We start from the raw sequence: 27,919 nt of genomic DNA on the forward strand, positions 1-27,919 counted from the left end.
TACATCAGCATGTAATTCCATCTTTTAAGTTTGTTGGCATTTCGTGTGTGGCTACTTTTCCTGTGTCATGAGAAGCAACCCCAGGGTGTGATCCACCCTTTTCCCTGGCCTGTACCACGTGTTGTGCTAAGGTGCATATTAAACCTGCAATGGAATCTTCTGCAAATCAGAAAGGAAAGCAATGGGTGCCCTCGGGGATGGGCACATTAGGTTTGGTTTCAACTGTTCAACTGCTGTTTTGAGCAGGAGGCCTTTGCTGACGAACAGGCTAGTGACCATCAAAGGTGTCTTCTAGGACAGCCAGGGTAGGGCTCACCACTAAGGGCTTATGTACACTGAAGCTGAGGAGGCAAGGTCTCTATTTCCCACCAGTCTGCTTCCATTATAGAAAACTGGGGCTCCCTCACTGTGCCCTAAGCCTGCCCACTCTGCTGTCCAAATGACTTCTAAACTGCTATTGGATGGCTATTGTGGTTCCACTGCTGACCTGTCACAGTGGCTCAGGGAAATGGAACATTTGAGGCTCCCAGGGCGCCAGGATGTGGTTGGAGAAGCAAAGCACACTCTTAGGCTGCATGGCCCAGCTTAGTCCCTGAGGCTTGGCTGTGACTTTCCTGGGTGGGGTAGGGGTGATGACAAGACAGCTCAGTCATATCTGCTCCACATATTTTTCCAGAAGCAGCATGGTGGCTGGCATTCTTTCCTCTTATCCCAGCCCAGCCAGCCTGCTAAAAGGGCTAGTGAAGTCTTGCAGAAATCTGTCTTAACTGTCAGCTAATGAGGCCAAGGGAAAGGCCTCTCTCTAGGGTTCACAAACTAGAGAACATTAATGCGGATGGGAGTCTTTCGTTCACAGAGCATCATGAAGGCCATGTGAAGCTGCCCATTTAGGATGGAAACAGGGCTGGTTTATGGTCATATCCAAGAAAAATACATGCCCTGATAGATGTAGGTGTCTAATCCACCCATTGGCTTGAGCTTAGAAAAATATTTACCTTTTAACATCTGTGCGGCATTTTCACTGTGCAAACACACATCTGTTTGCTGGAATGTATACAGAGTTCAGAGGGGTTCTAAGTGAGTTTTCTTAGTAACTGTATAGCTCTGTCTTGACATGGGCAGCCCTGGATTTGTGGTCGGGAGGTTTTTCTCAGATCAACTCATTGTTTGAAACAAATAGCTGTAAAGTTTATGGAAGGAAAGGCTTGAGGCAATCCCAGTAATTGGCTCTTTAATAACCTCTCACCTCTCAGTCACTTGGAGCAACAGTTTTTGAATTTTTAGCCTGGTTTTACAGCCAGTGGGTTTTAGGCTAGGGACCGTGTGTGTGTGTGTGTGTGTGTGTGTGTGTGTGTGTGTGTGTGTGTGTGTGTGTGTGTGTGTGTGTGTGTGTGTGTACACAGCAAGGCAAGGCAAGACGCATTACATGCAAGAAAGAGAGAGAGAAGAGCGAAGCGCTCTTACAAGGCAGCCCTTTGCAGCAAACGATAAGGTTTGAAAATGGTCCTTTATCTCTTGTCCTTTGGGCTTCCTCCTCCTAGAAACATATACTTGAATGAAATTGTCTTGTCTTTTCTGGCTTTAGAGTGGGGCCAGGTATACCAGTTGACCCATTTTCCCCAACCTCTAAGGGCATTCAAGTGGAGCTGATGGTGGTATAGGCCAAGGGGTTGAGAGCTTGTATATACGTCCCTACACCTTTCCTATTTAGACGTAGCTGCTATAGAGTCCCCAGGGTGTGCAGCTGAGTAGGACAGGCTGCTGCCCAAGGCTGCTAAATGCATCAAGCTACTAATTGACTTGGATTTCATTCTAGGCCAATGCTTTAACCATCAGGCCTCATGAATCCCTCTGAGCCACTGTCTTTGAGAAAACCCTTTTAAAGCTCTATCTTGCTCAAGGCAGTTAAGGGAAAGCCCTTTTAGTCCTTTTTTTTTTTTTTCATTTTAGTGACCATCTTTAATGCAATGATACTCATAATGGACAACTTTAATGTGATGCGGAAAGATTATTTCTCACACAAAAAACTGCATTCTACTCAGAATCGAGTTCAACCAATATTTACTTATCCCTAATATGTGCCAAGCAGAGTGTGAGTCTGTAAAGGAAAAGGGGAACGTGGAAGCCTTCTAAAGGGAGCAGGAAGCCTCAATCACCAATTTTCTAGCAAGAGTCTCTGTGTTGAAAGGGAATGTGGGATTGATTGACAGTTGCCTAAACTTCTTGCTAATATTTATGCTATTCATGCTATGAAGCCCCGTCTTGCTGTTTTTCAGCAGAAAGACTATGCTCATGAAAATTGCATGAGGTACTGACTTAGAAAACTTAGGGGGCATTGAGCTACTGCAGCCTGTGCTTGGGGTAACAGCTAGGTGATGTGAGACACTTCAGAGGTTGGCCTTCATTCAACAGCTCACATCAGGGATAGGCACATTGGTGGCGACTTCAACTATCCTTCCCATCCCTCCTTCCTGTTGCTTTCTACTGGCCCTGGATAGCTCAGGATGGGAGACTAGTAAGGATAAACCCATGTTATATGAGGAGTTGGGGGAAGTCGGGGGGTGGGGTAGAGAAAGAAAAGAGAGAGTGATGCCAAATTAGGTTCCATTCTGTTTCCAGCCTGTGTCCTATAAAAATAGTTACCTCTTCTGCTGTTTGCTTGTCCCGTAAGGCAATCACATTCCTAATGAGTGTGTTAAAAAAGCCATTCAGTTCATCTCGGTTCTTATTGGGCAGAATCCGGGCCAATGGGACCATTATGGATGGAAATGATACTTGAAAGAGAAAAACAAAAGTAGCATTGAAGGGGGAGTGATAATGAAGCAGGGCTATTAGACTCCTGTGACTGGGAAGCAAGCACCAGCCTTGAATCAGAGTCACTTGGGAGGCCCGTCTTCCCTCTGGACTCGGCGCTTCTCAGAACAGGGTTTGATCTGACTCTAGCTTTCTATTCCATTCCCTGTACATTGTAAGCAATCATTAAATGCCTGTGCAATAAAGTGAGTCCTCATGTGTACCTGGCCTTGCAAACCCAACTTTACATTTAGAAACTCCTATCTCTAATCTTGGGGGTGGGGGGGAAATCTTTGCAGTTCTTCAGGACAGAATGGGTGACTGGCTATGTGCCAAGCCTTCACAGGGCACAGAAGCCCATCTACTTTATTGGCTTTCTGGTCATCTGTATTTGTCTTTCTCTGGATGAATGTGCCCACAGCAGCCATCGGAATTATCCCTAAGCCTGTTGTTGCAGCTGCTGACAAGGACACTGGCTTCATCCACTGTGGATATGCTCCTGCCATGCAAAATGCAGCCTGGGTTCTTAGGAAAAGGTTCCCTGGATCAGGACACTTAATATTTCCCGAAGAGATGTTCTGGACCTAAGGATGAGGCCTTGCCACAGGGGCACGTGACTCTGCTCAGACTCTTAGCCTGACAAGCTGCACACAACCTTTTGTGTTGAGTCAGGCTGGAGACAGTAGATCTCAGAGCTCTCACACCTCAGCCTGGTTCAAAGTACTGAGAACAGGGGCCTTGTTAATGGAACTCCCTGCCTGTCTATGATTGAAAGTGCACAGGAGGAGCAGCCTTAGCCCCAGCAGACCTCCTGGACACAAAGAGGCTCCACACAAATGCCTACAGGTTTCAGTGTGCTGAGGATAGAGGTGACAGGGCTTCCCCCTGAAACTGGCTCAGAGATGAGAAGCAAAGCTAGCAAATGGTCCGTGATCCCAACACTCAGGAGGGCGAGGCAAGAGGGTTATTAATCTGAGATCAGACAAGGTTGTATAAACAAGATTCTGTCTCACAAAAGGAAGAGGAGCAAAAGAAGGAAGATGAGGGAGATGAAGAGAGATAGGAGGAAGAAAAGGAGAGGAGGAAGAGAAGGAAGAAAAGAGGAGCAAGGAGGAGAGGGGGAGGGAAAGGGAGGAGGGAGGAGGAGGGCGGAGGAACGAAAAGGAGAAGTAAGAGAAGGAGGAGGAGGAAAAAGAAGATGGCCGAGAAGTGACTAGACCATGCCAACATAGCAGAGAGGCAGGGAGGAGCTCATCAATACAGTAACAGCAGCACACTGGTGTTTCCATAAAAGCAAGAAGATACCAGAACTGGCCAGAAGGCAGACTCCCTTGTAAAATTGATTCAATGGTTTAGTCTTGTTAACATGAAGCCTCCTTCCAGTGACCCGTCTAGTGATTTCTTGTTTAGGAGTTATTGGCTTCTGGTAGAGAATTCCTCAGAAGAGGGTTTTGAGTGATGGAACACAAACCAAGCAAACAACCCTAGGAAATGAGAGACGTTGGGTTCTAGCGGCTCCCGGGAGACAACGTTTCTGCAGGACAACTCTGAAACCCCCGAGGGAACTTTCCTGATGGAAGGGACTCAACCTTGCAGGCTGTCCTGTTCTCCCCGCCTTGGGTAGGGGCTACACTTACAAATTAAAGCCAGGAGAGGCCTTGGGATACTGAAAGCAAAAACACGCTGGCAGTGTTGCACAAAGGGATCTTCTGGAGCATCCTGGGAATTCACCTCGATGCCAAAGGCCACACTGGCCACCACATTTGTGGTAAAACAGCAGTAACACCTGTGGGCGTAGAAATGGTGGAATTTGAAAGATGCTGGATTGCCCTGCCCACAACTCACCCCTCCTGAGGTAGTGGAAGGGAAGCTTCCTGGATGGGTAGCAACAGCAGATTCTGATTGGAGGCTTTAACAAGGAGCTTATGGAAGAGAAGGCGAGGGCAGGGCAGCATTAACTCAGGCCTTAGAACAGAGTTGGACACTAAGGTACATACCTTCCAGAGGAGGGAAACCTTCCTGCAAAAGGAAATAGGAGCCCCAAAGCCTAGGAGCTTTAGCCCTATGCATGCATAGCCCATCTCAGGCCAGAATCTAATGATTAATTGATAGCTGTCAAATCCGCATTGATGAATGAATCTAATTAGCTCATTTTATTAACGCTCCTCCAGTTTTCTTCTAATGATTTGACAGGCTTTTTTCTTTCCTTTTCTTTTTCTTTCTTTCTTTTTTTCTTTCTTTCTTTTCTTTTTTTCTCTTTTTTGAGATGTAGGTAGCCTTAAACTAGCCTCTGCCTTTCTGTACTGGGACTAAGGGCATGTACCACTATACTGAAGAATTTGCCATTTTTAAAATGCAACAAGGGCTGGAGAGATGGCTCAGTGGTTAAGAGCACTGACTGCTCTTCCAGAGACCCTGACTTCAATTCCCAGCAACCATCTGGTGGTTCACAACCATCTGTAGTGGGATCTGATGCCCTCTTCTGATGTGTCTGAAGACAGTTACAGTGTACTTATAGACATTAAATAAATAATAAATAAAAGTGTAACAAACAAAACAAAAACAAGGGCTTTTCTCACTCAAATGGGTAATACACAAACTTTGGGGCTGGCTTACAGGATATATTTAATTTACTACTGGAAATACACATTGCCTTTTCCAAGCAAACAAAAGAAGAGTGTCTTCCAACAGCGTCAGGAAATTTAACCAACCTCAGGATAGGAAGCCTGTTCCCCCTGATGCCATTTTAAACTAGCATTATTCTTTCACAAAGGTTTCATGTGTATTGTTCTTGTATACATTTGCACAGTGTGTGTGTGTGTCTGTGCGTGTGTGCACACCGAATGTGAAGGTCATAGGACAACTTTGTGGTACCTGTTCTTTCTTTCCACCTTTGTGTGGCTTTTGAGGATCAACCTTGGATTACCAAGTTTTACAGTCTTACCTTTGACCCCTGAGCTACCTCGCCAGTCCCTACAACCCTTTTTGTTTTCTTACAGGCATTGCCATCTGAAGGACTTTCAGTGGAGACCGATACCTGGGTTATTTATACTCTTCTCTAACTGTAGCACCTGTGCTTGTCCTCGATACAGACACAGTTCTTCTGCGTGGGTCCTCAGCCACCAGCTTATCATTAGAGAACAAATGACTTGTTGATGACTCTGAAATTCTGACAACTTATATTGAAAACATCTCTACAATCGATCACCGATTTCCCCGTTGATGCAAGACGTATGCATGGCTCCTAAATGCAATCCCACCGGACTGACCCTAGTGCTTGCCGGTTCCAGGACTGAAGAGTTACTTGCTTTGCAATAATAGCTGAGGAGACCACCTTATCTTCTCCACTTCCTGTGCACCCTGGGAGAGTGTGGGTGACGAGGTTTGTCGGCAGCTGGGAACAGCAGGATGCTGCTGTTGACCAGCCTGTGGTTTCACTGTGGATTCTCAGTCAGCTGTGGCTGACCTGCAGACATTCTGTCCTCAGGCTGCCCCCAGCCATGATGTAGCATAAAGCATCTAAAGGTTGCTGGGAGGAAAGTCAGCCAGTTGCTTAAGCTGCCGGCTATACATACTTAACATCACCCTCCTGCCCACCACTGGGCTGGGGCTGCCACACGCAAATGATCGCTCCTTATTTATTAATTTATTTATTTAGCCGAACTAAGATTTGAATCTAGGGCCTTCTGTGTGCTAGGCAAGCACTTTATCCTATTGAACTATATCCCTAGCCATTCACCATTTTCATTTATTTATTACTTACTACAGCTCTTTAGAGATTTAGTTGTTTGTTTTATGTGTATAAGGGCTCGCCTGAGTGTATTTATATAAATTACATATTATTACCACATGCCTGCAGTGCCCACGGAGGCCAGAAGAAGGTACTGGATGCCCTGGAACTAAAGTTACAGACAGATGTGCGTCACCTGACATAGGCGGTGGGAACTGAACCCGGGTCTTCTAGAAGCGCAAAAAAGTACTTTTAACTGCTAAGCTGTCTCTCCAGCCCCTTAACTTTTATTTTGAGACACAGTTTCACTGAGCGCCCACTGGTCTTAAACTCACTCTAGCCCAGGCTGATCTAGAACTTGTGATCTTCCAGCCTTAGTTTCCTTAGCAGGTCCGGTAATATACCTTACTTATATTATCTTTTTTAAAAATTTTTAATTTTTTTGAGACGGAGTCTCAGGTATTCCAGGCAGGCCTCGTATTCCCCGTGTGAACAACATCCAGAATATGGATCTTACAGGTGTATACTACCACGCCAGGCTTCATCGGTGATTGATATTGGTGTTGGTGATCGATCCCAAGGCCTTGCTCATGTCAAGCAAACATTTTACCAACCAAGCTTTAGCCTCTGTCTCGGGATTCACTTTTTTGTTTGTTTGCTTTCTGCCTTTAGGCAGGGCCACGTCGTGCAGCTCTGGCCTAGAACTTACTGTGTGGACCAGTTACCTTCAAACCCACAGAGATCCACCTGCCCCTGCCTCTCAAGGGCTGGGAGGAAAGGCATGCACCACCACACCTGTCCTCAGATTTTTTTCTTGTGAATGTTTAGGTGCTTTCCCTGTCCTTTCTGCTCTATCCTGCCCATCATGTCCGTGGAGATGAGAGGGTAAGTCTATTCAGGGACTAACCACTTCACATTTGGATTTTCGTCAATAGGCTGGCATCCCTGACTCAAGTTTCGTTGTTTCATGGTTTAGGCTGGCTTCTTCTCATTAGTCAGTCTACCCACGATGGATGCTATGACCGTCTGGCGTTTCCAGTTTGCTACTCCCAAGGTAATTGTCCAGCCATTATGTACCGTAGCAGGAATCATCCACTCAGAACTGTGACTTCTCACCTGTAATGGAGCAGCCTTACCTCTGGATGTCGAATGCGTCCCCGGATGCCGCAGAGTGTTTTAAGTGAGACAGGAGAAGTTTACAGGCTTGGCTGATGAGAGGTGTCATCTGATAATAGATAGCAGAGGTGTAATTAGGGCACGGTGCCTAAATTGGCTGCCAACAATGGACAAAGTTATACACAAGCGCTTTCTGGGGAAACAGACTGCATTTCAAAGGTACTTTTCACAAGGCTAAGATTAAGGAAGTATTCATAATATCTGTAAAATGCAGTGTCTATAAATACCTATTTTAAGCTTAAGTGAGCTTTCTGTGGTAGAAGCACAAGAGAAGAAAGGATCAAATGTAGATCTGGTGAAATAATTATGAAAGCCGTCATTAAGTGCTTAGACAAAACTTCGAATCAGCGCTTAGCTTCCTGACATGTGGTTAGCATTAGCGAGCAACTGGACCACACTCCATATGTCCTGGCCCTGGAACGGGCCCAAGTCCATGCGTGCTCGTTCCAATTAAGTTTTCAGATCTCCCACCAGAACATAGAATCTAGTATCCAGAGGAACTGAGGGTCATCTGTTCTAACTTCTTAATTAAGGCAGAAGTTATCTCAATGGTATTTCTGAGAGAGAGAGGGTTTTCATCTGTGTTTCAGCCGTCTAAGCCTTCCAAGACAGGGCAACTCTTGATCTGCACGAGGAATTGTTGGCTTCTTCATATTAGTATGTTTTATTGTGGAAAATTCCTGAGGCCAAGAGAAAGGCCTAGAGAGCAGTGCTGTGAACTCCTGTGTGGCTCCAACACATTTAGGCTGCAGGTTTGGCTGCCCACCCCTTTGCCTTCCCACAGGATCTCTCGGGTGGGGAGTACTCTTTAAGGACTTTTATTCTCTCCTATATATTTGAAGGGCCAAGCTGGAACTGTCAAGGAGGTCACTCAAACCAGTACACATCCTAGAATAGTATCACGGCTGAGACAGAACGCTGCTGCCGGCTCTTCTGAGCATTTATGAAAACAATACTTGGAAATGGTGTCTGATGTTTGCTTTCTCATTATTATTATTATTTTAGAGAAACTTTAAAACTGTATTTAAATTAAAATTTTTTTTCATATTTATTTTGTTTTATGTATGTGAGTGTTTTGCCTTCATGTACACGTGTCACATGCCTGCCTGATCCTGCAGGTGTCAGAAGAGCACAGTGGATCCCCTGGAACTCGAGTTACGGGTGGTTGTGAGCCACCTTGTGGGTGCTGAAACTGAGCCTGCGTCCCCTGCAGGAGTGACAGTGTTCTTAACTGGCAACTGAAGTTGGGGTCACTGCAAGAGCAATGTGCTCTCTTAACCTCTGGGCCCTCTCTCTAGCACCTGGTTTTCATGATTGTGATGCTAGAATATGAGGAGTCTGAGGTCAGGGGAGGTCTCGTCTGTTTGTTTGATTCTTTTTTCAATCTCTAGAATGTGCAACCGAACCTGACATATGTAATTATTTGTTGGATGGATGGATGGATGGATGGATGGATGGATGGATGGATTTCAATGAGCATGCAATATCTACGTCTTGCTCTTCATATCTTGAGACAATAGAAAAATACAAAATGCTAATCTACTTGCCAGAGATGTATGTACGCTATTGGTGGAGGCAGAATCCAGCTCCCTCTGTTACAGTCTGGATCTTAGTTTCCCCTTAGGCTAGTATGACTGAGAGGTGGAGCTGGAGACTGGGTACTGGGATGGCTCTCGGCTATTGGAGACATTTCTTTCACTAGACTATGGGCCCAGTCCTTTACTCATTCTCTCTTTCACTTCTGGCCTTGAGGTGTGTGTTTCCATCATGGGCCACCGCAGACCCAAAACACTGGGTCCATCCAAGCACACGTGGAAACCTGTAAACCTGTGAGCCACAGCGTAGCAGCCTGCCTCTTTCTAAGCTGGCGGTTACACGTGTTTGTTAGAGTGACAGGGAGCTGACTAATATGTGTTACCAAAACCTCTCTGGTTTCATAGTTTATATACCTTTCTCTAAAAAAAATTTTTTTAAGATTTATTTATTTATTTTATGGATACTAGTACACTGTAGCTGTCTTCAGACACAGCAGAAGAGGATATCAGATCCCATTACAGATGGTTGTGAGCCACCATGTGGTTGCTGGGAATTGAACCCATGACCTCTGGAAGAGCAATCAGTGCTCTTAACCGCTGAACCATCTCTCCAGCCCCTATTCTTTTTTTTTTTTTAACTTCTTATTCATTCTTTGTGAATTTCACATCATGCACCCCAATCCCACTCATCTCCCCCTCCTGTACCTGCCATCCACCCTTACAACTTCCCCTTCAACAGAGAGAAAAAAGTCTCATTGTGGAAGCTATAGTGTGTCACAGTGGTCTGTCCCACAGTATACCCTTTGTCCATTCTTCTCTGCTTGCAAATGTTTATTGCAATGACTCACGTTTGGTCTGGTACAAGGCCTCTGGCTTCTATCAATACTGGAACCTCACTGGGACTCCCCTTGGACATCCTGTGGCTGCCCTGTGTCATGAAGATCCTGTATTGTTGGATCTGTAGGACTGCCCCCTTTTGCTTCATGCACTCCCGCAATTTAGCAATGGGTAGATGTTGGGCTGGGCCAATACAAAGCCCTGGATCTGGGCCTGAGAGGTATCTAAGCTGGTTAGCCCAATGGCTCTCTTGCTGTCACACCCTCTGGGCCAGGTCGCCAGCAACCCTCACAACCAGGGCCATCTCTACCCTGCTGCAAGGGCAAGGTGCAGGGCCTGCTCTTCCGAGCATTGCAGCAGGTGAGGGACATGGCCAGTTCTATTCTCATGACCCCAGGGACAGCTCTCCTGCCTGCCATAGGTGTCAAGGGATGAGGGAGGAGAGGAGGGTGTCTCTGCCTCATCTGTACTACTGCCCAGCAGACAAAAGGCACTCATGTTCCCAGGGCTGGTTCTCCTGCACTCATGTCCCCAGGGCTAGCTCACCAGTACCTCCACATTCAGGACCAGCTCTATTGTGCTGCCCAGGTGAGGTGCAGAGTGTGCTCTCTCAAGTGCTCCAACAGGGGAGGGGCAGGGACAGCTCTCCCACTCTGATGACCTCTGGGCCAGCTCTCCTGCCTGCCATAGGTGACAAGTGTGAGGTAGTGGGTGACATCTCTTCCTCAGTTATGTCACCACATAGCAGACGAGGGGCAGGGCCATGTCTCCTGCTCTCATGATCCCAGACCAGGTCTCCTGCCTGTCACCGGTGAGTGGGGAGGAGGGTGTCTTTTCCATGTCCATGCCACCATAAGGGAGATGAGTGGTAGGGACAGTCTCCTACACTTTTATCCTCGAGGCCAGCTCACCAACAACTCCTGTAACATGTGTGGTCTGCTCTCCCAAGTACTGTAGTCAGCTCAGGTCAGGGCAGCTCTCGGTGCCCCCAGAGTCCACCATTCCACAATATCCCGGTGAGAAATGGGGCCAGTTCTGCACAGCCCTTAGACATAGACATATTGCTAGCAGCAGCCCAGACCAAGAACATCCACTCAGCCTTTGGTGACAACAGACCCCCTGCTGCTGCAGAGCCATGGACCCAGATGTGCCCGCTCCGCCATGGCATTACAGGCCGGGATCTTACCATGGTCTCAGGTGGCATCACCGGCTACTCACATCAGGCTGTTCCTCACTGCCCTCTTCATTTCTGCCTCTCTTCGCCATGCCCACATCCTTCTGTTTCTCTTTCTCTTTCATTTTCTCCACCACTTACCTCTGAGTGGCACCCAGAGTGTCTGAGTGTCTGGGGTCATCTCAGGAGTGGTCTCAGGAGTGCTATGCCCTGCTTGTGCATTACGGCATTGACAGGGACCATCTTGGGCATGGTCTGCCCCATCCCTATGCCTGCCAGTCTGGTAGTCATCTCAGGCTAGTTCCCTGTCACCATGGCACCAGTCTGATGGTCATCTCTAGCTAACTCCTCACCTGGCCTGCCCAAGAGGCCCCTTGCAAGGGTCGTCTGTCTCAGACTCACTTCCACCCAGGGACTGCGATCCCAGATGGTTCTTCTAGTCTCTGGCTTGCTCTCTGTCCAGGGAGCCCAGTAGCAAGGCGTCAGACTGTGGTGGAGACTATGGTCTTCTTGGGGTCACTTTTCTCAAGGGCTGTTAGGCTACTAATCAATCTTTCAAATGTTCAAAGGTTGGAACATTGATCATAGATATAGTCTTTCCTCTGTCACCTACCACTCACCTGTGACACAGCAGCCACACCTGCAACACCCCTAGGGGCAGGGCCTTTCTCTATTCTTATTGTTCCTCTGGGAGGAAAAAACCGTCACTCTCAAATAGCAGCCCATAGGTAGAACACAGCCCTATTTCAGACACTGTCTAGTAAATAGTAAATTAATCACATTCTGTGTCCCAAACCCTGTAAGCCAGTTGCAAGGTCAGATTTATATTGTTTTTTTTGCACAGGACACACCACAAACAAATGTCGAAGTTCAGGTCCATGAAAGCCACAGGTCTTTTCCGATTAATTATTGCTGCATGCAGCTGATTCTTTAGCCCTGGAAGCTCCACTCATTAGAAAGGTTTTGTGTTTCTTTTGAAACATTTTTTCCTGTATTAAAAAAAAACAACTATCTGTATGTGTGTGTGTGTGGTGTGTGTGTGTGTGTGTGTGTGTGTGTGTGTGTGTGTGTGCAATGCCTGGGGAAGCCAGAAGAGGGCGTCAGATCCCCCAGGACAGGAATTAAAGACAGTTGTGAGCTGCCATGTGGGTGCTGGGAACCAAACACAGGTCCTCTGGAAGAGCAGCCAGTACTTAAGACCATTGGTCCATCTCTCCAGCTCCAGGCTTTGTGTTTCTATTCTGTTTATTTCCATAAAAAGCTGTCTTCGGCTGTCCTGGGAAGAACCACCCCTGAACTTCCCTGAACAGCAGGGCAGTCTGAACAGCTATGGAGATGCTGGGAGAATGTGTGACTGTGTTGGACCCTTCCCTGTCACAGTTCCCTACCAGCCAGCCAGCCTCACATGCCTATATGGGGGGGGGACATTTGTATGGCACCAGCATCTCATTTCCTGCCGTGGTGTGGGAACCTTGTGGGAAGGAACTGGTCTGAGAGACACGAGGGCATTTCTGTAACTCAAAGGGGATGAGTAGCCATGCCTTCCTTGTTCCATTTAAACTACAGTAACATGAATAATGTGCCTTCTAAGTTTTCGTTTACCTCATGACTATTCAGCCTGGTTCAAGCACAGACCCATGCGTGACCCTCCTCTGGACAGTCACTTCAGGTATCTGCAGAGTTTTTCAAAGTCCTTTGGCCAGTCAGGATAAACCTAAGTAAACACTCAGCCTGGCACAGCCTTCTCTGTAATTGGCAGCAGACCTTGTCAGTGGTCGGCTGAAGCGGGAGCGTTACTGACTCCAGCTGTCTGCCCTTAAATCCATCCAGGAAAGAAATGGATAGGGTGAACTTGATTTGTTTTCAGTGACTCCGTACCTATTCTTTATGTCCGAGGCATCCTTCTTTAAATTCTCACAAACTGTCCACCAAATAATCCATCAGGATAAGAATACATGTGGGTGGGTCCCTTAAAATGTCTCCCAGGCATCATTCCCAAGAAATCTGACTTTCCTAATATTTAGAGCTCAGTGCTTTCTAAGCACATCTCTCTAGCTGGCTTTTCTGTCTGCCGTTCTTATCTGATTACAGTCATTTGCTACCTAGCATGTATGTGTGAGCATGCACATGACAGTGCACATGTGGGAGTCAGAGACGACCTGCAGGCATTGGTTTTCTCCTTCTACCTTATGGTTCCCAGAGAAGAAACTCAGGCCACCAGCTTGGTAACGAGCACTTTTACCTGATACGCCATTTGCAGCCTCTTTATCCTAATAAACTTAGTTTTTCAAGTGAATCTTACTTTAATAAAATCCTGGATATGGGGCTGGGTGGCAGTGGTGCATGCCTGTAATCCCAGCACTTGTGAGGCAGAGGCAGGAGGATCTCCGAGTTCCAGGGCAGCCTGGTCTACAGGGGGAGTTCCAGGACAGTTGTGCTACATAGAGAAACCATGTCTTGAACCAAACCCAACCAAACCAAACCATAACGAATTTTTCAATAAATTTCAGAGGAATATTAAAAGGAAAACCTAACAAAAAACACTGGCTGCAGTGAGGGCCTCCTTAGACATCAATCTTAAAGATCCTTACACTAGCAAGAGAGGCACAGAATAAAATTTGACGTATACAAACTTCTCAGAAGCATGGCCTGTATTAGGAGAGCGTCTTATGTTGACTCTAAGTGCGGGCCTGGGTGGTGCAGAGGACCAGTTACCTACCACCCCTTCTCCCACGTGCACTTGGCTCAAGTGCTTTGTTGCTGGCTGATGGGGTTGCGATTTTCTACTATGCCGTGCCTGCGCTCTGTCACACTGAATGGATAATGACATTTTTATCTGGATTAATGTGATGTGAGACGGGGCATGTGCGATGAAAATGTTAAGAAGTAATGCAGAGAAAATATCACAAGACAGCGGAGCGTGGTCCGTATGTTGGCCCACAAACGGGCCATCATTTCGGGCTTTTTCCCCCTTGTGTTATGTATCACTGTAATAGAATGTCTACTCCTGTGTGCGTTGAATACACAAAGCAAAGGCTGTATGGATGGGGCGTGTGGCCCTGCAGCTCCCTCCCTGCGTTTTCAGACCAGCAGGTGAGTGTGGTTTCTGGACAGACACAAGCCCAGAGGAAATCCAATGCTCTACACCTAGGTCCTAAGCCTGCCGCTCACTTTGCTGTGTTCCATCTCCATAGGACAATGGGCGGTTTTTAATTTTTGTTTTACCCAACATTTTCAAGATGCACATATGTTGTACTTTTAATCACATAAAATATTGATACCATTTGGTTTTAAAAATGGATTTCATCTGGGGGTTGTTGTGGACTGAATGTTTGTGTCCTCTTGAAATCCATATGCTGTTGATCTAATTCCCAGTTTAGCTGGATTTAGAATGTGGCCTCTCAGGAAACCATTAACATTAAATGAAATCATAAGATTGATCCAGGGAATGATGGTGTGTGTGCCTGTAATTACAGCATCCAGAAGGCCACAGTAGGAGAATATGACTTTTAGGCTAGCCTAGGCCATGTAGTAAGTTTAAGGCCAGCCTGAGCTACACAGTGAGACACTGTCTCAAAAGGAGGATCTTGCAAGCACGTAGCATGATGGTTGACCACCTGCAAATCACAAAAGTGGAGCCACCAAAAGCCACAACTGACGGGAGGGATCCTGTTCTCCAATTGCTGTCTCTATAACTGAGAGAAAACAGCTATCTATTGTTTAAACCAGTCTATAGTGTTTTGCTACTACAATCTTGAGTTAGCCAAGCCTGTGTTATTTCTAGAGAAGAGTCTGAAAATGGGACTAGCTGATTATTCGGTAACTGTAGTTGCTGAGAATAAAGTCCTCAATTTAGGAAGAAAATTCCCCCAAAAGGAAGTTCTTACTTAGCCTGGACTTTAGTATATAAATTCAGTCAGTGCCCAGTGTTTTCCAAAGGATTTGACCAACTGTCTGAGAAGAATGGTGTGGACAGAAGGCACGTGGGTAAAGTCTAACTCATAGGAGTAGACAGGGGAGGCGCCTTTCAAGGAGATGACCAAGGAAAGGTCAGGCATTCCCCTTCTCAAAGGAACATCTGTGATGCCCTTCAGAATCCCACCTGTGGCATTTTCCTTTGAGGGGGAAGGATTTGGCTTGGGTAGTGTGCACTGGCTCCAAGAAGAGCAAGCACTCACAGTCATTGCCGATGACTATGATTCCACTCCCTGGAACTTGGTGATTCATTTCCAGTGGCGGAAATGCAGCAACTTTATATTGTCACTGGCAGAATGGAAATAATGGTGCCACCTTTGAGATGCTGCAACCACAATTAAAAACAAAACATGTAAAGCCCCTAGCAGTAGTCAGGGCTCCAAACATGGCCTGTCCTGTGGAGAATCCATCCCCAGGCCGGGTTGGGCAGCAGGAATCCTTCCCTGCACCTCTCTTCTTCCTCACAGACAGCTCCCCATTGGGCCCTCATGCTTGGTCTCACTGTGTCGATGCTGTTTGCACCCCTTCACCTTTCTCTCCTCATTCTGGTTCAGACTTTGCCACTGGAAGAGTACCGTCATTCTGCCTCTTGAAGATGAAGGTCATACGGTAGGCACCTTTGACATCTAAGTCCAGAAGCTGACCTGTAGGTGTGCTCTAAACCAACCTACCCAAGTCTTTTTACTTCCCAATCCACCTCGAAACCCAGTCACTCATGTAGGATGATGTCATTATGCAGGTGGAGGCAGGAACAGGATAGAATGAGGCCTGTCATTGGACGAGAAGGAAGGATGGGCGGGAGAAAAGTTTTAGAGGAGGAGGAGACTGTAAAAGAGAAGCTGAGAGAACATGGAGGCAGATGTTAAGATTTCTCTCTGCACATTTACAGGTTGTTATGAATATTCTTAAGGGATAGATGTCTACAGGATTTTGTGTCTCTAGATGAGCCAACTGTATCTTATGTAGGTGAGCAATTATATCTTATCAATTGGATCAGAGGTTATTGTGTTGTGTGTTCTTTCATGTGGTGATTCAATTGAGTTCAAGAGAGTATGTGGTAGCTGGATACGCTGGGCCGCCATGGAATTGGGATGTGTATGCTGGCATGGTGGCAACCTGCCTTGGGAACTAGATGGGAAGAGAGATTGTTGCCAGGCTCAGAGAGTAGCCATTGGCAGTGTGATATGGGATGGAGCTTAGTGGGTGAGACGCTTTGTTGCCTGAGATGAAAATACCCCACAGATGTCTTGTGGCCCTACAGTGCCGGCTATAGTGCGAGATAAAAGAACCTTATTTAATTTTACTGCAATACACTCATGACACTGATCTTCTAAATGACTGTGGTTTGTATATTCATTTTGCTAAAATGCTCTGAGCATCCTCACTGACTGAAGGACACAGTACGAGTTTCTTAGCTGTCTCCCAGAGCCCACAAGAAACAGAATTCTGCAGAAAACTTTGCCAGTCATTTCTGAAGCAAGTGTTCCCTGGTCAATCCTTCAGATAAGACCACAGACCATACTAGAAACTTGACGGTTATACCAAGAGGCCCTGAGCAGAGGATCCCAGCTAAGCCATGTGTGAAGTCTGAGTTACAGAACCAAAGGTTTAGTTGTTTCAAGCTGTAAGGTTTGGGTACAAAGTTGTTACAAAATAACAAGAATAACAAGTAACAGGTTTTCATTATCCCCTCTTTATTGAAGGTTTATTTATTTTTTACTAAAAAAAGATTTTTTTAGTACCTGTTGCATCCTTACTCAGCTGATTCTCTAGAAGTGTCTAAGTCAATGGTGCTTAACCTTCCTGATGCTGTCACTGTCCGCCCCGCCTTACTACAGTTCCTCATGTTGTAGTGATCCCCAACCATAAGGTTATTGTTATTGCCACTTCATAACTGTAATTTTACTGTTACGAGTTGTAATATAACTGTTTTCCATAGTCTTAGGTGACCTCCATGAAAGGGTCGTTAAACCCTCAAAGGGGTCACGCCCCACATGTTGAGAACCACTGGACTAACTGATAAACTACTGAGTTGATGTTAAAGGCATTCAGGATCCATCAATAGACTGAGATGCTCTTTTTGTCTTAGCATGAATGAGCTCAGGGTAGATTTTTGACACTTGGCTCTGAGCAAAATACCAGATATTCACACTGAGTCTACATCTTCCTTCTGGCATGGTATCGGAATCTTTCTGACTTTGGGTTCCTCACCCCAGGGCGTGTTCTAATTGTAATGAACTATAATGTCCCATTCCATGACATTCTAGGATCCCAAAGAAGCTTTTTATTGTTGTTTGAGTGTAAAATACCTCCCCAGAGGCTTATATGTGTTCTTTGGTTTGGTTGTTTTGGGGTTGTGGGGGTAAAGGGGTAAAACAAATTCTCACTCTATAACCTTGAGTTTCCTAGGATACTCTATGTAGACCAAGATGCCCTCGAATTCACAGAAATTTGTCTGCCTGTCTCCAAAAACCAGGATTAAAGGTGTGTATCTCCATGCCCAGCTAGTCCCTCTATATATTATATTATAATATATAATAATATAATTACATATAAACTACATATATAATTTTCACACTTGGTCTGCAGATGGTGGTGCTGCTTTTAGGATCTTCTGGAGAAGGTAGATCCTTAGGGATAGGTCTGCAGGCTGACCTCACTTCCTCTCTACTGTCTGTTTACTAACTGCACATGCAATGTATCCAGCTGTCTCTTGTTCCAGCCTCTGTGCCTTTCATGCTGTCATGGGCTGTGTCCCTTCTTGAACTGTGGTCCAGGAGAAAGCTTTCTTTTCTTAGGTTGCTGTCATTCGGTGGTTTGGCACAGCAAAGCAAAACATAGCTAATAGAGTACTAAATATTAGGTTAAGAATTTGCTTGGGATCATGGGAAAAAGGCAGCCATCTTCTAAATTTGGGTCAGTAGGGGAGTCATAGCTATAACCCCATTTACTTGAAGTGACATATCCCATCTATTAAAAAATATTTTCATCTCTTTGACATATTGACTTTAGAAATCCATGATGACAGAACCTGGTTATTTTTGTGTTAAATAATTTTGTACAAGTAGAATTAAGAATGTCAAACCATCTAACTCCTGTTGCTTTCTCGCCCAAATCAGGTGCCACCGTTCCTCTGCTCCTCAATATATCCGCTCTTAGGTTACAACCCCACTCTCTGCAGATCTGATCGTATGAACTCAAGGGGGGAAAACAAAACAACTCAGCATTTAAAAGCCTTTGGAAGTCTGAAGTTCGGAGAACAGCGTCTCACTGAGGATCGGGGGAAAAGTATTTCCCATTCAGAGAATGGGAAAGGAAGGGTCTCTTGAGTTACATGATGTGGCTAAAATTATGTGAGCCCCACATGCTGATGGCGTACGGCTAAGCAAGTTGTTTGCTGGTGTGTGAAGACTAAGATAAGAATCAGAGTACAGACTTGTACCTGATTCCAAAACCACACCCTGGAAACCCGCCCGTACCCGTTAGATGGTACTGGAGAAGAGATTCCAGAGGTACATTCGCAGTTCTCATCTGCTCCAGAAGGATTTGCCACATGTGTCTGGGGACATCTGGCCTCTTGAAAGCTAAACAACAACAACAAAAGTGCTCTCTCCCACCAGAGAGTTCTGAGCAAGTCACTCCTCCATTTCTGAGCATTTAACAGTTGGCTGCCCCTGACGCAGGGCAGCAGCCTCTGCGAGCCTCAACCCACTTCTGCAATTCTTTTCCCTCTGCTTCCTCTCTCGCACACTCTGTTTCCGCCTGAGCGAGCTCCCCTATACTCCAAGCAAGCCGTGCACTGCTCTGGCTAGGTGCCTGTGTACCTACCTTAGCACCTTCTTCCCTTGTCCAATCCTAACATCTGCTTCAGGGCATTCTTCAAAACAAGACAAGAGCCTCCATTGCTTGGTCATTATGCTGTAATTTCTGAGTCTTGTCGCACTGCTACACTATAACGTTGGTAAAGACAAATCAACAAACGTAAGACCTTAACGTTTCTTCCTGTTTGGTGCCACAGTTTGAATCTGGACTATTGACTCACCAAAGGTCCTGTCTTAAAGATTTGGCCCTGCCATTGGAACTGGCAGAACTTTAAGAGGTAGGGCCTGGTGGGAGCCCTGCCAGTTACTGGGACTGTGCCTTCGAAGGGAATCCCATGGCTTCTTCCTCTTCCCTTTCTTCTCTTTCACTTCCGGGCTTCCGGTGGAGAGGTTGTGCCCTGACTGTGCTCCCTCCCTGACACACTGCTGCCCCCTCTACTCAGAAGAGATTTAAAAGCTGTCCATGAACCAAGTGCCCACAACACTGAGCTAAAATATCTTTTGGGGGGGGCGGGGGCGGGGCATGGTGATTATCAATGGTATTTGCTATAGTAACTCAGTGCTGACTATCACAGTTGGCCTGAGGGCAGCCATGTTTAAGAATTAAAGTTAGAGGGGCAATATCCAAACCCACGAGCTTACTGAAGGGGCCTTTAAAAACGAATACCTTGAAATATACTCTAACTGTTGACTAACAAAAGAAAAATTAATTCTAGCTAATGAAACTTACCACTTCCTTCAGCCACTACACCCCTGCTGAAAGCCACCTAGATATTAAAAACATCCGTGAGTCATTTTTATGCAAAATTCCCTGCTGATACACATCAGCTCCAGCCACCTAGATGAATAATCAAGTGTCATTTCCAATAAGTCAGAGACTCCTGTCAAGAGTTGTGGCCAATTAGAACTTACTCCGGTGAGGAGGTGGATGCTGAGGTTGCCAAGCAACAGCCAAGCTGTAAAGCACATTGTGATGCTCTTTTCCATTTAACCAGCGGCAAGTTGGGAGTGACATTATGATTCCAGCCAAAGAAAGACAAATTATAACCCAGGATGGGGTATCGATGATGAGGAGTGTGTTTCCTTTTAAATGCAAATGGGAAATGAACACTTAAAAGTAGAATTTAAACAGTCCATCATTATTCTGATTTTAATTAGAAGATTAGGTGTCAGTGGGATACAACTGTGTCTCGGGATAATGGTCTCGTGCCGCTAGATAAATACTCAGATATCCTGGAAAATGGTAACTGGTCAGACAGGGACAATGTATTTTTAGACTCCGAAGTATTTATTACCGCAGCTACCCTGGTTTATAATGACTTTTATTTTTATTGTTCCGAAGGATTAAGAAATAAAAGCAAATATTAAAAATAAACCGCCAGCAGCTGATGCTGCCAAGAGAAAGCTGCTCGCCCCAGCATTATTGGAAAACTCACGTCTGCCACAGGAGCCCCTGTACTGACTGCAGGAAGAGAGCCCAAAGCCATGACAATGGCCGCAACTGTGCACAGGCGTTCGCACTGAAACGGTCCGAGCCGTGCGTTCACTCATAAGCTGGATGCATCAACTTGAATTTTAAGCAATTGTAGCCATTCTTGAGTAATACATCTTCTCCCAGGCAGGAAGGCCCGTGGGGAGTAATGAGCACATATGCCTCTGTCTATAAGACTCATACATTATTGACTCTGCCTTCCCGACAGGAAACATCTGGATGAAAGTGAGAAATTAGGCAGAGAGCTGCAGCCCTCGGTGCTGCGCGGGATGCCAGCCTTCCTTGTCGGCTCCACATTGTGGAAACAGGCCCCTGTGCATTGCCGTGTGGGTGACAAACATCCCCAGGGTCTCGCTGGTCTCCTGTATCTGCTCAGTCCTTGTTTATCTGGGTCACTGAGCAAATGTCCACCACTCAGAAGATTCTGAGGCCAGAACGAGTAAGCTGCCTACAGGGGTTGACTGCTAAGTGTTACTAAGGGGTTGTGTGTAGAGGCTTGGTCTTTAGGATTGTGCTATTAGGAAGTGCTGTGGACCTTTAGCAGCTAAGTTACTGGGAGCCTGACTTTGAAAGGGATCGTGGGACCCTGGCCGTTTTTTATCTCTGCTCTGATTCTAGATGTGACCACTCGTTCCAACAGGTACTCTGTAATGGCATGCCACCATCTGCCGTTCCCACTGGAGGCCAAGCCAGGGAGATGATTGATTTTAGACTTTGACTTTGCTAAATGGCAAGCTAACCAGACCTTTAATCTTGATGGGTTCCCTGTCCTGGGTATTTTATTGTAGCGATGCAAAGTTGGCTAATATGATGGATGTCGGGTTGTTGTCCTTGAAGCACTAGAAAATGAGGCTGACAGTGGGAACCGCGAAGACCTACTATCCAACAGCACCGTTTTACTCAATCACAAACTGTGGTACTAACTCCCCAGGTGTTTACCTCTGAAAAACTATGAGTCCAGAATAAGCAAAGCTAAACTGATCATCAGACATCTTTCTAACATGTTCAAGTGTGTGATGAATCTAATAGCTCGTAATAGTTTATCAAGTTACTCATCCATGGAGGCCTTTTTATCCTCCATGATTTCAAATCCCTCTCCTTGGTAGTTGTACTAATCAGATTTCTGCCACTACGGCAAAACATCTAAGACAGCCAATTTATGCTAAGGATCTTTTGCTCTTAGCTCACACTTTTGGACAGTTCGGCCTGTGGTCATACAGCCTGTGACATGACCGCATGTTATGGCTGGGGTTCGTGTTAAAGCAAAGCCTCTGACTTCATAGCCAGGAAGCAAGAGAAGGAATGTGAGATGTTTGGGATGCCACAGTCCCCAGATGCACCTCCTATCAACTCCCAGGACTGCCATACTGAGGACCCGGCCTCTACCACACAGGCCTTCAGAGGCATTCAGGATCCCGGCCATAGCAGAAGCCATCCTGTCTCCCCACATCAGTGGGGTTGTCAGCTTCCTCCTCAAAGCGCTCTCCTCTTGGGTGCCTGATGGCCACCTGCCACTCTCCTGCTGACTCTCGCAATCTTACATGAGTTTGTGAAAGTTGTCCCTTCGGGTTGAAAGAGTTCAGCAGGAAAACACAGATGCACAGTTTCCACTGTGTCTCCCCTTTCTGATGAGTTATGACATTTAAAAATGAAACGAACACTAACCTGGCCGAGGGCATCCCATTATTTATGCGTTTCCCTTGGAGAAGCGTAAATTAAATTTCAATTTTGCTTCCTGAACTTAAGTCCATTTACTTCCTGATTCACAATAAAACTGAGCACGGGTTCAGGCTTACTCACAGCCTTTGGTGAGGACTTTACTGAAAGACTGTCAAGGCTTAAATAAATCTCCCAGCTGCCCTTTTAAAGGCACAGACACTGGAGGATGGGTGGAAAATATGCCAGGTTAACCAGGCAAAATTTTCTTCTATGAAAAAGTCAGATGTGTTCTTGGTAGCCCTCAGTAGCCTGTCCTGTAAGTCCCAGTCACTAGTCCATCAGCAGACTATGAGTCTGCTGGCCTCTTCTACCTGAGGTGGAGAGGCATCAGTCACATTCGCTCTGGCTATGCATGTTCTCCAGTAAGTCTAAAGCCAAAAAACAATTTATTTTTAGATGAAAATGTGACTCACTTGACTCCTAGCTTTTCCAAACAAACAAAGCCACACACTGGAGCTGTTGCAGTTGCACAGTGATTTCTGTGCAGCCGTGTGCCTGGACTCTCTCATTCTCCTTTGTCTCTTCATGACCTGCCCTTTCTACTTTCATGTGTATGGCTTATGTGTTTGCAAGGAGAGAGACAACAGTTGGCTTCATCTTCTTAACCTTCTCAGTTATGTGTCTATGGGTGGGTATGCCCATGTAAGCATGGCTGCCCTAGGAGACTGGAAGCATCCGGTTCCTTGGAGGTGGAGTTATAGGAGGTTGTGAGCCACCTGACGTGGGTGCTGGGAACCAAACTTGGGTCCTCTGTGAGAGCAATGTGTACTCTTAACCAAGGAACCATCTCTCACAGTCCCTTAATGGTTCTTCTTGATAAAATGATCTCCCTTTCGTTGATGTTTTGGCCACACAGCAACAACTAAGAAAGTTTCTTTGTTTTTTTGATTTTTCATTCACCCATTGATGTCATCACACCTGAGTACTTGTTAGATGGCCTATATATGCAGATAAAAGTTTAAAAGGGAACATAACACAAAAAGAAAAACAAAACTCTGTCTCCTGAAGCAACCACGCAGCAGGATGAGACACACAACAAACAGTAAGTATGTAAGCAGAATGAACCCTTAGAGTCACTGAGAGAAGTAAGAAAGAAATGGCAGGGCCTGGAAAAGCGACAGATTTGAGGTACAGCGACAGAGAACCAAGCATACATACATGGGCCGACCCATCCTGGCTGAGGTAGAGTCATGGAGCAGCTCAGAAAGCCCACAAGCTCTCAGGCACTTTAGACGATTCGAGTCCTTGGGACTTGGAGTAGCAAGAATTAGGTTCTGCGGTTGGTTTGTTTTGGTTTTTTTTTTTTTTTTTTGAGACAAGGCCTCACTGAGACAAGACTTACACTGACTTCAAATTTGTAATTCTCCTGCCTCTACCTCATGAATGCTGGGAACAAATTGTGATCTGCCTCTGGTTCCATAATGGGAACCAGTGATCTAGAGGTGAAAGGTTCAAGGAAGCATCTAGAAGCCATCAGGGTCACATTTGCTGCAGAAGGAGGACACACTTGGGCAGCCTACCCTGTCTGTTATCTCCTCCTTTCACAAGTGGTTGGAGAAACTGTCAGGGAGACAATGCAAACACCAGCTTTTTATATGCACAGTTGGTAGGGAAGGGAAGGCCACTGGACTGAGGAGGGAAATGCCCAGTCTTCAAGAATTCATGACATCCCATGGAGCTCGACAGTCACTGTATTTGTCTTAAAGATGATGTTACTTTGGCTATCCACCTAGAGTTCTGCTTGGAGAACATTTCTTTTCCCCCCCAACCCCGACCCCCATCACCCATGGCCAGTGCTTTTACATCTAAGAGTTTGAAGTTCACAATCTCAGACCTGGTCAGGGCCTCCTGGGTGGGAATTTGCATCTGAACAGGCTCCCCAGGATACACCATAGTATGAGAAACTGTTCTACTTCTTTTCCTCCTGAGTGCCTCAAAGTGCCTCAAGCCACTGTCTCCGGACAGCCAGGTATGCAGTGGGAACCATTGATTGATGGTACCTGGGTGTATGAGATGCCAGAGAAATGGAAGGCGCTTTGCTTTCCGTGTAATGATTTGGCTGAGGGCCCCAGCAGGTGAGCCACTTTGATGTGCCACCTGGGCAAGCCTAGCACCTGGTCCAGCTTCTTGCTATACTTTGGGGAAGAAGCCAGATCCTTAAGGAACTGGGTCCATGCTTCCTATCTCTTACCTCGTTCAATTTTTCAGGACTGAATGCAGACATCAGGGCACCTCTGACTTCCTCCCATCTTCTGTCACGTAACATCAGGACACTGTCTGCTATCAGCTTGGGTTCCAGACCTGAGGCCTAATGGAAAGCAACAAGCAGATTGTTAGCACCCTCAGAGCCAAAGCCACCTTAGTAGCTGTCCTAGTTAGCTTTAACTGTCAATCAAGTCATCTAAGAAGAGAGTCTCAATTGAGGGATTGAACAGATCAGACTAGGCTGTAGGCATGTTTGGGAGGTTATCTTGTTTGTTAGTTAATGGAGGAGGGCCCAGCCCACTGTGGGCAGCGCTATTCCCTGGGCCAGTGGTCCTGGGCTGTGTAAGAAGCTAGCTAAGCATGAACCTATCAGGGAGTCAGCAATCAGCATTCTTCCATGGTTTCTGCTTCAAGATCTTGGTTAGTTCTGGCCCTGACCTCCTTCAGTGATGTACTGTGATCTGTCTGGATGGACAAGCCAAAAATACATTCTTCCCACCCCCAAACGCCCCCACCCCCGCAAAGCTGCTTTTGGTCAGAGTGCTTTATCACAGGACATAAAACACACACACACACACACACACACACACACACACACACACACACACACACACACCTGTTAACGTCCCCTAGTGACCCAAAGCTAGGCTTCTCTTGCACAGAGAAAGATCTAGCACCCACAACTGAGGCCAACAGAGACAGATAGACAGATCTGCTAGCCTCGTCACAGTGTGGACATCATCAAAAGCACTCAGTAGCCTCTGTGTACTCTGAGGCACCTTCGAGGCCCTCTGAGGATGACCAAAGTGAAGGGTTGAGGGTCACATCTGAATTTTGTGACAAGAGATTTGGGGTGTCTGGATTGGTTGGGTTTGGCTCAAAGATGGCTGAGTCACGTATTCAGTTCTTAGGATCTTGGAGGTGAGAAAAAGGACTTATGAATAGGTGTCCTTCAGAAGCACCTCAGGAAAGCTGTTTGAAAGGGCTTATCTGCTCTGGTGAGTCTGTGTTCTAGTATTCACTGGGTTTTTCTCTTTTAACTTTAATTTTGAAAATTTCGTATGTGAGCTCTGTATTGACATCACCCTGTCCTTCTTCTCCCAGGCCCACCCCTGCCGACTCTCTCTCAAACCCACAATCTCTTACCCTTCAGTTCTAGATACACACAAGTTCATTTAGAACTGCTCAGATGTGTTTAGAGCTGGCCTTTGGGATTGGATAACCTATAGGGGCCTCATCCTTAGAGAAGGCCAATTCTCCCTCTCTCAGCACTTGTCTCAGGGCTTGTCCGTTGCTCTTCACTGGGGCTGGAATGTTGTGAGACCTCCATAGATCTGTTGGTATTGTCATGTATTAGGCCTTGTCATCCTTTTTCTTCTATTGAAAATATATATTTCTTCATATAATATATTCTGATTACAAGTTCCGCTCCCCTCTCCTCCTCCCAAGGTCTTTTTTTTCCAAGCCTTGTTTAAGCAACAGTTGAGAGTTCCTGTGTACAGCTCCCCTGTCATGTAGAAGACATGGTAGCGCTCTGGTCCTATGGCTATTATAGTCTTTCTCCCTCTTAGATGTTCCCTGAGCCTGAGGTGGAGGAGTTTGTGTTGTAGATGTATTAACTGGGGATGGGCGCCCCATGGTCAGTTGTCCTTTGCATTTTGACTAATTGTAGCTTTCAGTAAGGGTCTCTGTTGGCTGCAAAAAGAAGCTTCTTTGAGGAAGGGTGAGATCAACATTTATCAAGCCAAAGGTGAGACCTGCATTTACATATATGCAAGTCATGTGTTCAGAGGGAGGCCTGTGAGTGTGCTATGACGCCGGGCAGACGGGAGTTGGAGGAACTCCGCAGGCACAGAGGAGACACAGCCCTGAGTAGGCCTGGGAGTGTCGTTGTGTTTTCCTTAATCAACACAGATTCGTTAAATGTCCAGTACAAGCATTATGGCTTGAATTGTATCTCCTAAAATGTTATATATTGAAAAGCTAATCCCTACAACCCCATATTTGACCATAGAGATTTTTAAAATCTCTTGGTCTTTTAATTAAATCTCAATTAAAATAAAGGAAGCCTATATGGTGAGCCTGAATCCAGTGTGTTTGGTATCTATACAGAATCAACTGGTTCTCTTACGATTAGGACACAGACAGAGGACCATGGGGAATATAGAAGACAGTCATTTAAGCCAAGGATATAGGTCCCAGATGATCAACCCTGATGTCACCCATACTTCCAGGCTTTCCAGAACGGGAAAAAATGCATTTTTGTCTGTGAGTCCCTCTATGTAAGCTGCTGTGCCTTGGTCTCCCCAGGAAGCTCAGATAATGTTCACGAGCTGGTTAGAGAGTATTGAATAGGAAAGGCTTTGTGTTGGGCTTTGTATCGGTTTGCTTTCTATCGATATGACAAAGGCCATGACCAAAAGCAACTTGGAGAGGAAAGGGTTTATTTTGCCTTACAGGCCATAGTTCATCATGGAGGGAAATCAGGGCAGGAACCTAGACAGAGGGACATGGCTTACTGATTTGCTCCTAATGGTTTACTCTGCTTACTTTCTTATACAACCCAGGGTGCCTAGAGGTGGCACCACCCACAGTGGGCTGAGCCCTCCCTCATCAGTCCCGAATAATATTTTTGTGAAATGCCCCACAGACTTGCTTGCAGACAAATCTAATGGGGGCTTTTTCTCAGTTGAGGCTCCCTCTTCCCAGATGATTCTAGCTTGTGTCAAGCTGACTAAAGACTGACCAGCATAGCCTTCATGAGGCTGACAATTGAGTGGAGAGCATTGCAGATATGAGAGAGTCTTCTCCAGGGGAAGGCTGTGTGTGGGGGCATGCTATATGGTGACAAGGTCAGGAGGTCTCTAAGGATCTGCCATGTAGAAACTGAGCCAAGAAATATACAAAGGAGTCCCTAACCACCGTCTCCTTCCCCTCTTTCCCCCAGAACATGCTTTTCCATCCTTAAAGCAGCTATCCCAGTGATGCCCCCACTGTTGGTCATGTGGCCCCAGCCCCGCAGATGCAGGGGGATTACAGGACTAAGCACTCTGCAGAACCATGTGTGCTATGGGGCCCCACTATTTCCTTTCACAGTTTTAATTATAGCTGAAGCTTGAAGCCAGCCATCATAACTCAAACGCCTTGTAAAAAAACTCCTATTTAGAGGAAAATTATAATTTTCTGATAAAATATGAACACTCAAAATAAGCCATAAAACATAACTGCAAAGTATCTAGAGGATTTAATTATATATTAGAACCAAGTTGCTGGGATATTTTTTCTGCAAAGGAATACCGCTCTTTATTTAGAATGAGGTTCTTTAGGAGTGCCGTGGCCACTAAATTATGGTTTTATGGAATTTTTGGAACATAATCTGTTTATTTAGGTTCCAGAGTCAAAGGAGGAAATCATACATTTTGGATATTTATAGAGTGGCAAAGCCCCAGCCTGTGCCATACT

At 45.9% G+C, this 27,919-nt stretch overlaps 1 protein-coding gene and 1 non-coding gene across 2 annotated transcripts in view; both read right to left on the minus strand.

Annotated features, from left to right (window-relative positions):
• Nucleotides 1-27,919, minus strand: part of Tbxas1 (thromboxane A synthase 1) — a 168,371-nt gene that overhangs the window by 58,122 nt on the left and 82,330 nt on the right. Inside the window, exons 5-8 of the mRNA XM_032906715.1 lie at nt 24,444-24,560; nt 7,660-7,748; nt 4,431-4,579; nt 2,644-2,774 (exon numbers count right to left, since the gene is read on the minus strand). Of these exons, the coding sequence (XP_032762606.1) occupies nt 2,644-2,774; nt 4,431-4,579; nt 7,660-7,748; nt 24,444-24,560 (486 nt within the window). The remainder of the gene's footprint in view (nt 1-2,643; nt 2,775-4,430; nt 4,580-7,659; nt 7,749-24,443; nt 24,561-27,919) is intronic.
• Nucleotides 11,777-11,907, minus strand: LOC116904726. Its single transcript, XR_004388418.1, has one exon. It is a non-coding gene; the product is annotated as a small nucleolar RNA SNORA17 (small nucleolar RNA).

Source organism: Rattus rattus, chromosome 6 (assembly GCF_011064425.1).
Source record: "Rattus rattus isolate New Zealand chromosome 6, Rrattus_CSIRO_v1, whole genome shotgun sequence".
NCBI classification, from domain to species: Eukaryota; Metazoa; Chordata; class Mammalia; order Rodentia; family Muridae; genus Rattus; species Rattus rattus.